General features: G+C 57.7%; 1 protein-coding gene across 12 annotated transcripts in view; it reads right to left on the minus strand.

Moving 5' to 3' along the window:
- The window catches only part of LOC120233414 (DAB2 interacting protein), a 165,372-nt gene that overhangs the window by 32,914 nt on the left and 118,308 nt on the right, over positions 1-14,150 (minus strand). For 2 of the 12 annotated variants that reach the window (XM_039234641.1, XM_039234638.1), the window contains exon 1: positions 5,601-5,742. The exons of 7 other annotated variants lie outside the window; for them this stretch is intronic. In XM_039234641.1, coding sequence (XP_039090572.1) covers positions 5,601-5,603 — 3 coding nt within the window. In that variant the 5' untranslated portion in view covers positions 5,604-5,742. Of the gene's footprint in view, positions 1-5,600; positions 5,743-6,351; positions 6,421-6,464; positions 6,496-11,440; positions 11,667-14,150 lie in introns of those variants that run through there. 3 more of the 12 variants (XM_039234636.1, XM_039234640.1, XM_039234639.1) reach the window with 3 other exon arrangements.

The raw sequence follows: 14,150 nt of genomic DNA on the forward strand, positions 1-14,150 counted from the left end.
ATGGTTGTGTGGTCCACTGCCCATGGCCACGACCAGGCCTGGAAGGGGTAAAAATCCTGGACAAAGTTGGTCTCAATGGAGGAGGTGCCCATCAGAGGGCTGGCAGGACCTGTAAACTCCGGAGTCAGGTCAGAACGTGCCAGGCGGTGCAGGGGAACTGTGCTGGAAGCCTCTGCCCACGACGGAAGGAGACCGGTGCTGGAGCACAGTCGGGGGCGGGGGGGGAGGTGGGAGGACCCCAACAGGGCAGCACCTCGCCAGGAGCACCCAGCAGAGTCATCTCGCTCCAGGCCTGGGAACTCACTGCTGAGAAGGCCAGTGTTCGCTCGGGCCCAGCTGGGGTCCCGGGGGAGGGGAGAAGAATGCAGCTGCCTGGTGGCTCCCATGGCCCAGGGGAGACAGAGCCTGTCCTTAAAAGGCAGGCAGGCAGGCGGCCCGCCCTGCCTAGGAAGCCTTCCTGGGATGACAGGGCCTGAAGGCCTGGCCTCTCTCAGCCCAGGCAAGGGGGGCCAGGTCCAGGCAGTCACTGGATGTGGTGTGACCCTATCTGCAGGCACACACTGAGCCTGGGGCTCGCCGGTGCCCGGTCCCCAGCCTTCACCCTACCCCTGTGGCCTGTGCCTCCCCTCACATAGCAGGGCTGCGCGGCCACATAGCGGGGCTGGGCGACCAAAGGAGGCTCCACGCCCTGCCATCGGCTCATCACATGCTGTGGCCACAGTGCGCCCCAAGGTCCGGCTCCTATCACGTGCACCAGAGGTGTGGATTTACCGATCAACACCGCAGCTGGTGCACTTAACAATTGTGTACTAAGCACCTACTACATGCCCAGGGATTCCAAGGGGATGGCCATTCCCCAGCATGGCCCTGCACAAAAAGCAGCATTGCCCCGGCGGAAAGGGGGAGCTGGAACTCAAACAGGCCCATAGAGCCCCAGCTCACGGGGTGACCTTTCCCATGCACACCCCAGTTAACCCAAGGACTTGACAAAGGAAGCCTGAAGACACCAGAGGAAACAGTCTGGGAATGCAGAGTGGCATGGTGGGTCACAGGGTCCAGAAGTGAGAGCTCGGATCCTAACAGCCACATCGCCCTCAGCTGGACAGTCCTGGTACCTATGTGATGTGACGCTGGGCCAGGCCTGGGCTCCTGTCCTGGGCCACCCTTAAACTGTCTGTGACCTTGGGGCCCCCCTTTCCCTTGGACCTGCAGACTTGCCACACAGCTCTGAACAAGCTCCCTCCTCTTTCCAGGCGACAGCTCCCCACCTGCTTCCAAGAGGCCCGCAAAAGCCCCAACCTATCAACTCCCAGAAGAACACAAGGGACCAGATACTAAATACTACAACTCCTCCCACCGCCACCGCCCCACCCCCCACAGTAGCCTCAGAGCCACATCTCACACTGCTGCCTGCAGGTGACTTGTGGTCACGGTGCTTGGGAAGAGACCAGGGATGTGAGGGGTACTGGTTCTGGTCCCCTCAGTGTCCTGACCACCCCCCACCCCCACCGCCACCGTTTCCAGTGTGATTCTGCAGCTTAATGGAGTTTTCAAAAAACATTCGGGAACGCATTTACCTCCGCACATCTTATTTTCTTTCTGGGGGGGGAGGGGGCAAGGGGCGTGCAGAGTGAGAAGAAACAAAAAACTTTCCATCTAATCCCCCCAAGTCATCCTGCAGCCTGAATAATTTCGGGATTTTAATCAATAGCTGTCAGACTTGTCAAATTACTTTGGGGACCGCAAAGCAGTTTTTAAACATTCATAAACCTCAGTAGAACAGCGAAGTGTCCTGAATTTTAAAAGAAGGAACACTCATTGAATAGGATGAGATCCGGGCAAATTGAAAGTGAGTTGGGGGCCAAGCGCCCCTCCTGCTTCTGCTCCTGGTCCCCCGGAGAGACTGCCCAGAGCCTAGCCTGGGTGTGCAGGAAGATTGAGGGTGACACCCCCAAACCCTAGGCCTCCCTCCTCCTCCCCGAGGAAAGCCTCCACTCCCAGCCCCCAGAGCACAGCGCCCGAAGCTCTGACCCTAGCCTCACGTGCGGACACGACAGGCCCCAGAGGACGGGACTGGACCTCGCTGCACACAGGCTGGCCCTGTGCCCAAGCGCCCTTCCTGCCTTCTCCACTTAGCTCTCGAGAATGGTTCCAGGCCCTGGCGGGGGTGTTCCCTCCCTGTGAGCTCAGTGTGTGCCTTCAGTGTACCCTCAGTGTGTCTCCTCCTCACACACGTGAGCACACCCATCCCCCGTCTGTAGATCACACAACCGAGTGTGGGACTGGTTTCTGACTGGTTCCCCAACTACCCCCCCTCCTGCCCCCTGCCCCAAGCAGCAACCATAAATACCTCCAACAGCTGCCTCCGGCCTTGGGGACTCATGACCCAAGCGGGGAAAGATGATGAAATTAAAAACAAATGAGCTGAAAACCAAGGACTTCCATCCCCCAAGGAAGCCACTTCCCTTCTGGCTTATCTAATTCCTCTCAGCTCTCCACCTCCAGGAAGCCCTCCTAGGCTCAGCTGGCCCCTCCAAGGAATGTGAGGGTGGGGGTTGGGGAGGAGGGCACAGGCAGCATCTTCTCCCCTCTCATCCCCTCCCCCTACTGACCAAAAGCCATGCACTGTGGCCTTCTGTTCTGTGCAGGCTGTTCAGGTTAGGGTGACCAGGAGACATGGGGATTGGCCTTTCCCCATTCCCGGGCACCAAGCTTCCTGCCTCAACCTAGAACCAGCCATTTGTCAACACAGCTCCAGCCCCTGGCACCACGCTGGCTGATGACCGGTCTAATGCAGTGAGGGCTCCTTCCTTAAAAATCAACACATGTGAACACAAAGCTCCGCGACTTTGGTCAAATTAATTAACGCATACGCTTGGCTGTTTCATCTGTAAAACGGGGATGACACCACCTCTGACGTGCAGGTATGGTCAGTCCTGGTTCTCCCCTTCCCGCCCCTGCCCTTCCCTTGGCACTCTGCCCCTTCAAGCCCCTGCGGTACTTACGCTCCTGGCATCTCCCTGGGCGCACCCCACCCAGCACGCAGGGCCTGCCTGGCCCTCCGTGGACGTGAGTTCTCAGAAAGCCTCAATGCCACGTGACCGCAAAGAACCTTAGCCACTCCACCTACCACCCCAAGAGCAGCTGTCATCTGAAGCAGGCACCTCCAAGTCCCCATGTGAGGAGGGAAGGACAGACACCTCTGGAACAAACACGATCACCCGAGGGGACCAGCCCCAGTTCTGGTCTCCGGCCCAGCTGTCTCTTCAACTCCAGCCACTATGTGGGACAGAGGGGCTTTGTGGCCTCGTGGAGACAACAGTCAACAATGAGAATAGGTAGTGGCCCATGGGAGCATAGATCTCAGATTGGCCTCTCCTGTGCCTCTGCTTCTTCACCAGACACATGGGCTGCCCTCACCTCCCGCCAGACCCAGTCATTGGTTCATTATGCTTACGGCCCCCACCCGCGGTTTGAGTTAATCCAGTGCCCCAGTATAAAGCTACCGAGTACCTCCAGTATGCCAACGCTGGGGCACATGGGGGGTCTTGGGACCCTGGCACCCTATTCCTCCCAAAGCCTAGTATCGGGGTGTCCCAGTGGCAGGACATCAGAGCTCTGCTTGCCAGACTGGCACCAGCAGGAGACAGCCAGGATCATTCAACAGCAGCAACACAGCAGGAGAGGGTGGCTGTCGGTGAGTCACAGGCTCTCAGGCCACCGACAAAGGCAGGAACTCGAGATGTCAAAGAAGCCTGGGCTGTAGCTGCTGAGTTCCTCCTGCTTCTAGCGGCCACGCACCAGAGCCACGCACCAGAGCCGTCCGTGGCTCGACGGTGCCCGCCTCACCCGTGACGTCCCTCCCTGGGAAGTGCGGGAGGCAGGCGGAGGGTCTAAATGCGGGCTCTGCCGCTCCTGCAAGCCCAGCCACCTCGAGACTTCACCGGGCTCCCCAAGGCCAGACAACATCCAGACTACGAGAGCCCACCATCTTCCCCACCCACAAAGGCTGACTCTAGGATAAACTAGCCCAATATGGCATTTACCATTCGGCGGATGGGATTCCAACTGGTAACGCCATATACTTTTATTCATATTTTTCCATAGGCTTCATGTCCAACATGGAGCCCAACGCAGGGCTTGAACTCACAATCCTGAGATCATGACCCGAACTGAGATCAAGAGTCAGACACTTAACCAACTGAGTCCCCCAGGCGCCCCTGCCACACACGTTCAAATACAGCTTCCAAGGTAGCTCTCAACCTAGTAGCGTGGGGCTGCCCACCAGTGCTTGGGATGCTCCCGGCAGCTAAGTTCTCTTTATCCATCGATCCTGGCTCAAAGACCACCACCGCCATGACACGTGCACCAGCAAACCCCACACCTCCCTCCAGGGTGTGCTCCATGCACACCACCCACCCCCTCATTCTCTGGGAAGTGGAGGCTCAGAGAGGTCCAGAAGCTTGCCCAAGGTCACAGTTCACAGGTGCCAGGGCAGGGCTGGAGGTCTGGCAATTTGGGCTCCTGCCCCAAATTATCTTCAACTTGTCAAAGCCTCAGGCTTTCACAAAACTACAGAAATCACATGATCACATGCACCAACTTTCAAGGAACTTCAAGAAATCCAGGGTCACCAGAACTGTACACTGAGCCCTGCTTTTGTCACCTCCCATGTGACCCTTGGGAGATGGTCTCCCCCATCTGGAAAATGGTGAGAAGGACACATTGCTGGTAGGGGTCGGATCCACCACCAGCCCCCTGTGGTGACAGTGAAGGTGGCTGGGCCCAAGGGACATGGAGCCTTGTAACAAGTCAGGCACTGTGCTTAGCACTTCACAGCGCTGGCTCCTTTATCCCTTGCAATCTCTCCGCCAGCCAGTTTATAACAAGCTGAATCCCTGCCTTCTCTGGAGACAGAGGTGCTTCCCCAGGAAAGGCTGCAACATCACAGCGCCCCGGCTCCTAACTGCTGTTCACATATGTAAGCCGAACACACCCCAGGCCCAGAACAGCCTTCCTGGTCTTCTACCTCCCCGAGCCTGCAGGCCCATGGATCAGGCAACAGACACAAGCGGGCGGGGGTTGGGGGGGGAGGGTCCAGGGTTGGGGGGCTGGGGTGGAGTTGACATGACCCCCAAACCCCAGCGCGGCCCCACCCAGCCCAGCCCAGGGTTGGGCGACTCTGAGCAAAGGCCAACATCCTCCGCTCAGAAAACTTTTCGGCCATTCCTAGCATTTCCCGGTTCTCAAAGGGGTTAGGCCGTCACGACTTGGCCGCGGGAAGAAGCACCGGACACTAGATTTCCTCTTTTTAAAAACTAAAACCAGCAGCAACACTTCTCAGTTTTTCGCTTTCTGGCAGGGCTAATCTGTTTCCACATTCCGGGCGGCGGCACATGTCTACAGAGACACCATCGCTGGAGAACAACGGAGTCCCCAAGATTGCTACCTGTGACATCCCCTCTCTGCCCAGCCTGCTCCTACCTATCCCACGTGGGTCTCCCTGGGCCCAGGACACTGGTCAGGGGCCCTAGAGCTGGCAGCTTCCCACATTCCAACCTCCGCCGCTCAGGCCGATCGGGAACAATCGGGCCACTCACCATCGCTCAGCAAGGCCACCAGGATCACCAGGACGGCTGAGCGGGGGGAAACCGAGGGCCTGGGCCAGCCACTGGCCTGCCCGCCATCCTCCACCGGGCCCAGCCAGTCCAACCGCGCTCTGGTCCTAGACATACCACTCCAGCCCTGTCCGCTGGGACTAATCACTGCTAGTTAAACAAAGGCTAAGTTCCAACTCTCTGTAATGTGCTTTTAAAGGGCCAGTGTCCCAGTCGGGGCTGCTGGGGACTTAAAGGCACAGATCCCTTTTTCGGTACAGGAAACTAGACAACAAAAACCAAAAAACTCCCCCAAAGTCATGACTAGAACACAGGCCATGGGCTTCTCAGAAAGATCTAGACAAAATGCACAATACTAAATATCCAAATTTCACCTGAAAACCCCTAAAACTCCCAAACACAGTTACCTCTGAAGAATTAAGAGCAGACGCCACAGCCACAATTTTTAGGCACTCACTATGTGCTGGATATAGCACTTTACACTTCACAGCACTGTCCCAGGATTCCTCACTGATAACCGAAAGACACACATGCCGGGACCCCATCGAGGAAGCTGCAGCAAAGTGGGGGGGGGGGGGGCTCAGGCAAAGCCGGGCTTCCTGCTCCCGCCTGCGCCCCTCGCCCCTCGGAGGGAGGCCTGCTTTCCGCATCCCGACCCTTAGGCCCCACCTACTCCACACCCACAAGCATCTTTCCTTCTTGAGTAAAATGTACGGGGTAGATGGGGACTCACTTGCTGCAGGTGCCCAACTACTGGGCTTTCGGTCTGGGCCTCAGAACCCTGTGAGGCCAGTTGTATTGGCCTCCTCCCCCCCCGCCCCCCCCGCCCCCCCCGCCCTGTCTTACAGATGAAAAGACTGGAAATCATGCCTGGACACAGCATGGCAGGAGACAGACAAATGCTGGTTAAGGGTGAGATACAGGAAGAGGAGAGAGGGGGAGGTCAAGGAGGGTAAAGAGGCAGGTCTGTAGCCCTGTACGTGTGGGGCACTTGACACTCAGGCCCTCGTTCCTTTCCGGAAAGGCTGTATGGACAAGAGGGAGGGACAGGTGAGGAGAACTGTCCTGCCGAGCCCAGGGTTCAGGTAAGCAGGCTAAGGCCCTTCCACTGGCCATGAGAATGGAGGCAGGGCTGTGGGGCTGGGGGCTCTCTTAAGGCCCCTAGGCTCCAAGGGTGGGCAGGGCTTGCCCAGCTGCTAGAACAAGAGTGGGCAGGGGAGAGGAAAGGAGAGACCTCACTGCCTGGGCCTTGGTACCTGGTCTAACAAGCCCTCTAAGAAAGGCGAGCCATTTCCCGGCACCTGGAGGGGCTGGGCACACTGTAGGTGCTGTTCAGCCTTTCAGTCAGAAAGGCCAAGGCCAGGCAGTATCCTCAAGATTAACTCTGAAAGGACCAGGTCCTTCAAAGATTACCTTTCTGTTTCTGTTTCTGGGAAGTCTGGCAATCAATCACTTTGAAGCTGGGTAGGCTGCTGGCCGAGAACACGGGCTCTGAAGACAGACAGTTCAAATCTGGGCCATGTCCCTTACAGCCTGGCTGTTTGTGGACAAGTCACCTCTCTGTTTCTCCCTCTGTCAAATGGGCAAGAACAGCACTTAACCTCGCAACACGGCTGCTACGAGGACTTGACGGATTACAGAACAAGGCCCGGCTCACAGTGAGCACTTGATAAAGAGCAGCTAGATTAGCTAGTTTGAAGGAGCTGCCCAGGATATGCTGGGAGGCGCAAAGTGGGAAAAGCCTTCTTGGGTAGTGACCCTGGGGCAAGTCACTTCTTTCTCAGGTCCTCAGTTTCCTCCTGTTCAAAAGGTAGGGCAGCGGTCCAACTCGAATGTTCAGTGGCTACCACACAAGCCCACCTCGTAGCGCTTCCCAGATGCCCACCCTCCCCCAGAAGCATCCAGGCCAGGAAGCCCTGGAGACTGGGAAAGGGTGGGGGAGACTGGGAAAGGGTGGGCAGGGGCCCAAATCCTTAGAAACCTGGAAACAGCCGGCCTCTGTGCTGCACAGGGTAGCTGGGGTCTGCTGGGTAGGAGGAGGGAAGCCAGAGAGCAAAGCCACCTAGCCTGTTGGGAGGGAGCAGGAGGCCTTGTCATCATCCTTCCAGGGGGAGCCTGGCCCCACCCCTGCCTTCCCTAGGTCTCAGGCTCCCCACACGCCCCAGTGAGGGGCAGGCTCCTCCTCAGGTGCCTCCTATGGGGTGTTATGCAGCCAAGCTTGATTTCCTATGAGGGTTCGGCACCAGCCACACAAGCCACCCCACACCTGCTACCCAAACAGCCTCCCAGAAGCTGGGGGCTCCCTTGGCTCCCCAAGTCTTGACTGGTCTCAAGGCTCGCCTATGCTAAAGGATGGGAGGATACGGGCGGGTACCAGAGGAAACAGGCGGTCAGGAGGACTGTCCTACAGCCCTGGCAGAGCAGATGACCACCATTCGTGAGGGGCAGCGAGAGACCCGGTGCCCTCCACCCCACCACCACCTCCTCACCCACAGGGTTAGTCAGTAAGGGTGGTCTCACTTGGCAGGGGGAAGGTAGGGGTGCTGCAGGCCTGGGATGCAATTCTGGTGATGTTACTTAGTAACTATAACCTCTGGGCAAGACCTTTCACTTTTCTGGGCCTCAGTTTCTTCAGATGTAAACCCAGGAAATACTCTATCCCCTGCAGGTAACAGATGTGAAAACACTAATTAACCAGATGCAGAAGAAGCATTTAACAAACCAATCTAGGAGCCCAAGGACACAAGTATCTGAGTGTAGTTGGTTCATTCAACATATACTGAGAACCCACCTGAGGACCATTAGAACTTGGGTTGTCCTGGGGCGCCTGGGTGGCTCAGTTGGCTGACTTCGGCTCAGGTCATGATCTCACCGTTTGTGAGTTCGAGCCCTGTGTCGGGCCCTATGCTGACAGCTTGGAGTCTGCTTTGGATTCTGTGTCTCCCTCTCTCTCTGCCCCTCCCGGGCTCACCCTCTGTCTTAAAAAAAAAAGGAAAAAAGAAAAAAAAAAAAAGAAATTGGGTTTTCCCCAACCCTACACTGTCCCTCTCTCAAGCCAAACACATTCTGAACTCCTCACACAGCCAGTCAAACCTTGGGGGAGGTCAAGGTTTTGGTCACCAAAGTGCCCTGAAAAAGATCTCGAACTTCTCTGGAAGCCAAACCACAAAGAAGCCTTCCAGAGCAAAGCCAGCAGTATAAATAGCTCTAGCCGTGCTCTGGGAAAGGTGAAAAGACCCTCTAAGTAAACCCAGCTCCACAATGTTCTCTAGAGCCCTTGTACCCAGAAAGAGACCGGGAAGGCAGAGGCAGAAGAAAAGGGCCTGGCGGTCCCACAAGCTAGAGAAAATAGGCCACTACAGGGCAGTTAGGGAGCCCTGCAGAGAGAGGGAGAAGGACGAGCCCAGAGAGCTGTTAAAGAGCATTTTGGGGGGCCCCTCCAGCCCTCTGCATCAGCCTCCAAGGATTCTGCTGATAGGATTCAGATGGGAGCACAAGCCACTGGTAAACACCAGCAACAAAGTCTGAGTCACCAGCTGATCCTCCCCTGCTTCCCAGGGACAGGGCGGTTCTTCCTGCCCTTCCCTGACACCGCTGGCTCCTGTTCTCTCCAACACACCTGTCCTGCCCCCAGGACCCTCTCCTTACTGACGGGGGGGCAGCCCACCCCCTCCCTGAAACCCGGGTCACCAGGGCCTCCCTGCCACGCCAGGGGTTCCTGTCTCCTTTCCTGCTACCTCACGCCCTTTCCTCCAGGGGCTGGAACTGCTCAGGCTCTCCCTTGGGGCCCCATTCTTTGGGAGAGTGCTTTGCTTTGGCCATGTCATCTGCTCCCTTGCTTTCATGCACCCTAGTGTGCCCAAGGCCCCTCTAGGCTCCTACCCCCAGCCTTCCCCTCCCTCCCCTGTGCTCCAGACTCACACATCTGCATGCTGGGCTGAGATCTCTTGGACACCTCTAGAAGCTCCAGCCGGAAATGTCCAAAGTGGAGTCTTGAGAGCCTCAAAAGCCAGGAACCTTCCCTTTCCCTGGCCTTCAGAATCCAATCCATCAGCAAATCCTATTGCTACCACGTCTAAAGTCTCCCTTACTGGCCCCAGCCGGGAGCCTCACTGCCCCCCCCTCCACTCCCCTCCCCGGGCCCCTACTCCCTACCAGGGAGCCAGAGGGATGATTTAGAAACGCAAATCGCAAATCTCGCAAATCGCAAATCGGATTATTTAACGCCTGGGCTAGAAACCCTCCCAGTACTCCCTTCAGCTCTCCGAATAAACCCACGCTCCTCCCCAGGTGGAGGCAGGTGCCTCCCTCTGACCTCACCCATCACACCCAACCCCCCACTTGCAACCTCTGCTTTCCCGCCTTGGGGACTTTGTCCTCGCTGCTCCCTTGGTGGGAGTTCTTGTTCCACCCCTGTCTGGGAAAGGCTGCTCCTGGAACTCAGTTATTCCCGGAGGGCCCGTCTATCACAGGTCCTGCCCCGCCCCCAGTGCTCCCGCTGAAACACTTGTTTCCTTCATAGCGTTCTGCTCATTCAGCCAGCAAATATTTATTTAGCGCAAACTATGTGCCAGGCACTATTTTAGGCACTAGGAATCCAGGTGCTGAACAAAGCCGACAAAAATCCCTGACTTACGTTTCAGCAGGGCAACCTCACCCAAGCTGGAATGACTTTGTTTCTCCACTCATTTATGATCATCTGTCCCTCCTGACAGAAGGTAAGCCCCGCACGGCCATGGTCTCATATTTCTGCCTACTGAGAGGCTCTGGCATGGCGTAAGAGCTCGGTACGCATTTGTGAAATGAAGAACAAGGCGCCAAAAGAACCAAACCCACCAAGGCCAGAAATCAAGGCTTTTCCATCTCCTAGGGCGGATGCCTCTCCCTGCCCGAGGGGTCTCAGGCTTCTACAACTCCCCCCCACGCCCGCCCTAGCCCTTCTCGGAGACAGAACATGATATACAAATGGCAGCTTTGGTTAACTGCCGGAAAACAGAGGGATGACTACAGGCCTGTGCAGTTAGGGTTAGCAGGGAAGGCTTCTTGAAGAGGAAATCTGAACAAGGCCAAACCCCCACCCTTCCAAATCTAGGGAGAAGAAGGAAAACAGATTTGTGTTTTAGGGCTCTGATGTTCTTTGCTCTAGTAGGAAAAAAGAAGGGAAAAAAAACAACAACCTTGCTCCAAAAAAACCCTTTACTTTTTATTAGTGTCTGGATCAATAAAAGTTTTAGGAGTAAAGCTTCTCTCCTGCAATACTAACCGCCAGAGAGACAGGCTGGGATTATTAAATCTGTCTCTAAGAGGCAGTGCTTTGCCCTTTTCCTCACCTGTGCGAGGAGCCCCAGGCTAAGCCAACAGCAGCCCGAGGGTCCTCACCGGCCCCTGGCTGGGCAGCTGGGGGTCCAAGCCCACCTCACCAACCCTGCCAGCTCCCTAGGCCTAGATCACCTTCCAGGCACCCCACAGCCTAGACTGTTTTGGCCTCCTTGGGCCTGGGTTCCTGGGCCTCTCTCTACCCTGCCGCAAAGACTTGAAGTTCCCTCAGAAGAGGGCCTGATTCCCAGGAGAGAGGAGCCAGCCTAGCAAGCCGAGCCCCACCCTCACTCCTCCCAAGCCCCCGAGGGGCTCTCCCATTCAGTCCCCAAGGGCCAGCGCGGACCTCCCCAGAGCACCCAGGAGAGCCTGGCCTGAGGGCGAGTGGGGTCCCAGGGCTGGGCCTCTTTGGAGAAAGAGCCGCACACCCTCCAGCCAAATCCACACCCAGCCACCCGAGAGGAAGTGTCCTGTGCCCCCTTCCTCCCACTGAGCCCGCCACAGACCTTGGCAGTGGAAGTGCAGGCCGCTCAGAGGCCCCCGGTCTGAACACTAGGGGCCTGGGAGCCAGATCTGGTTTTCGAGGATGGCCGGGTCTCCACAGAGCAGGTGCTCTGGCCCGGCCCAGAATCCTGCCAAGGTTGTCACCAAGGAGTCCGAGGCCACAGAGGCCCATTCCTGAAAATGGTATGCAGGTGGGTGCCTCTCCCGGCCGGATCAGGCGACCTCTCAGCTCGGGCCAGCATCTAAGAGGTGTGCCCAGGCGTGCTTCCCCTTCCCGCAAAGCACAATGCTGAATCTGTCTTCCAAGTTGAAATTTCAAAAATTACTTAAAAAGACCAGCGGTGACAACATCTAGAGATTTCCGGGCTCTCCAGGGAACAAGTGGAAAATTACAGTCTTCCATACGTGTAACCACATGGCACAACCTCCAGGTACAAGATATCTAGAAAGACTCCAGAAAACCAACAGTTGCTTCCAGCCACAGGCAAGTCTTCCTGAGCACCTGGGCAGGGTGCAGACCTGGCACCAAGCTCTGGGTCCAGGAAGCTGGAGGAGCCTCAGCCGGAGAGATCCTTTGCAGGCTCCTCCCATAAGGTGCTCACTCCGCCCAATGCCCTATCCTGCCCCAGTCCCGCCTCTGGGCCTTTGCACCTGCTATTCCCTCTGAGCAGCTCTGGCTCTAGGCAAGGCTGGTTTCGCCTCATTCCGGTCTCATATCAAATCTCCTATCACGTTTCCTAGGAGAGGCCTCGGCTAAAGGAGTAACTTCACCCCCACCCCGAAGTTATCACCCAATTTCATTTTTCCTCTTAGCGCTGATGTGAAATCAGTGTGTTTCACCCTCTTTCTTCCACCGTCAGAAATGTCAGGTCTGTGAGAACAGGGACCTGTTCACCCCGGTAAGTCCGGAACACATCGGATGGGTGTGTGCTGAATGCGTATCTTTCAGCATCCTTCCGGCTGGTCCGCAGCAGGCCAGCCACAGCTCTGCAAGCCCTGCGGGGTAACTTGCGGGGCGACTCGCGGGGCGCCCCCAAGCGCCTCTCCGCCAGCGGCTCCGGGCGCATTCCGACCGGCGGCGCCACGCCCCACTCCCCGGCCGGAAGCAGCCGGCCCCGGGGCCCGCCCACTGGGAGCCGCAAGCCCCGCCCCGCCCGGGCCCCAGCGGCAGGGGCCGGGCGGGGCCACCAGCTGCCGCGAGGCTCCGGCCGCCCCCTCCACCACGGAGGCCACACCCAGCTTCCCGGCTCGGCTCCGAGCAGCAGCCCGGCCCCCCCAATCCCCTCCCACCACGCACTTCCATTCAAACATTTTTAAAGTGTGAACAAAGGCGGGGGCGCAGGCAGGGCCGGGGATTTGCCTACCCAAGTCGCCCACGCAGAAGGGCGGGGAGGAGGCTGGCCTTGCTTGAACCCAGTCCTCGGTTCCAAGTTCCCTCTCCCACCCGGCTCCTCTCCCGTAGGAAGGCACCCGTATCCGGAGTGGCACCGGCAGGGCAGGTGTAGGATTAACTGCTTGGTGGGAGGAGACACTCGGTGAGGTGAGCAAGGTCCGAGGCCCGGGCAGACCCGCGGGGCGAGCGCCACCCCACCCGCTGGCCTGGACGTTCATCCTCAAGCCACCCTCACCTGGCTCTCACTGAAGCGCGCAAATCCCTCTGGGAAGGGCACCCCCAGTCACCCCCTTTTCCATTCCACTTGGAAAGGCCATATACCACACCCAGGGAATAACTCCTCTCCCAGCCACCCAGAGGCCTCCACTGGGGGCCCGGGGGGGGGGGGGGGGCTCCAATCCCTCCACGTACATATGGAAAGAGACCAGAGGGGGAAGAAAGCCCCAGCCTGGGGTCCTGCCACCCTATGGCTTCTGTATAGATCCAGTGGCAGCACAAGCCCCAGTGGAGTCCCGGGTGGTTCCGGCAGCTCCAGTCCCTCAGCAAACAGTCTGAGGCGCCAGGCTCAGCCCCAAAGGCTTCGGAGGAGGTGTGACTGTGGCGCCACAGCAAGCCCCCACCTGGGCTCAGCTCCCACAGGTGATTCTGGTCACCGGTGGGCCAAGGAGGCCTGCGGCATGTCCCCCCACCCCGCCTCACATCTGCGTCTGCCCACACCCCGAGCCCAGAGGGCTCCTAGGCCGTGAGCCCCTTCCTTAAGCTCACAGCTTTCGGCTAAGTCTCTCCAAAGTCTTCGTGAAAATTTCAAAATAGGAGAGAGGGGAGGCTGTAGTCACAGAGAGGCCATATTCGGGCAGAAGCAGCTCGTCTGGCTCCCAGAGCAGCTGAGGCTACGGGAAGGAGGGACAGACAACCTCTCCCAAGCTCCCTCTCTGGGGTGCAGGCCCTGGACAGGACCTCCTGCTTGGGCCCAATCTGGCTCACACAGGCAAGGCCCCTGATGTGACCACTTTACTGATGAAGAAATCAAGTCCAGAGAAACTCGGTCACTTGCACGAGTTGGCCCAGCTTCATCGGAAAGTAGACGTGCCTCACCGCAGACAACCCGTTCCCCATCCTGGCCTCTGCTTCCCTCTCCAGTTCCAAAGGCCCTTCCTCATCGAGGCCTTCCCAGATTTCCCCCAGGCGGGAGAGGCCATCCTGGGGCTTGGTCCACCTGGTTCTAATATTTTGTTATAAAAAATAGGCTGCTATGACAGCGGCTTCAACAGCTGTCACAGAAGGGGGTCAAAAGCTAAAAGAAATAAGCCTTTTCATAA

This window comes from Hyaena hyaena, unplaced genomic scaffold (assembly GCF_003009895.1).
Source record: "Hyaena hyaena isolate Hyena2069 unplaced genomic scaffold, ASM300989v1 scaffold_90, whole genome shotgun sequence".
Classification (NCBI taxonomy): Eukaryota; Metazoa; Chordata; class Mammalia; order Carnivora; family Hyaenidae; genus Hyaena; species Hyaena hyaena.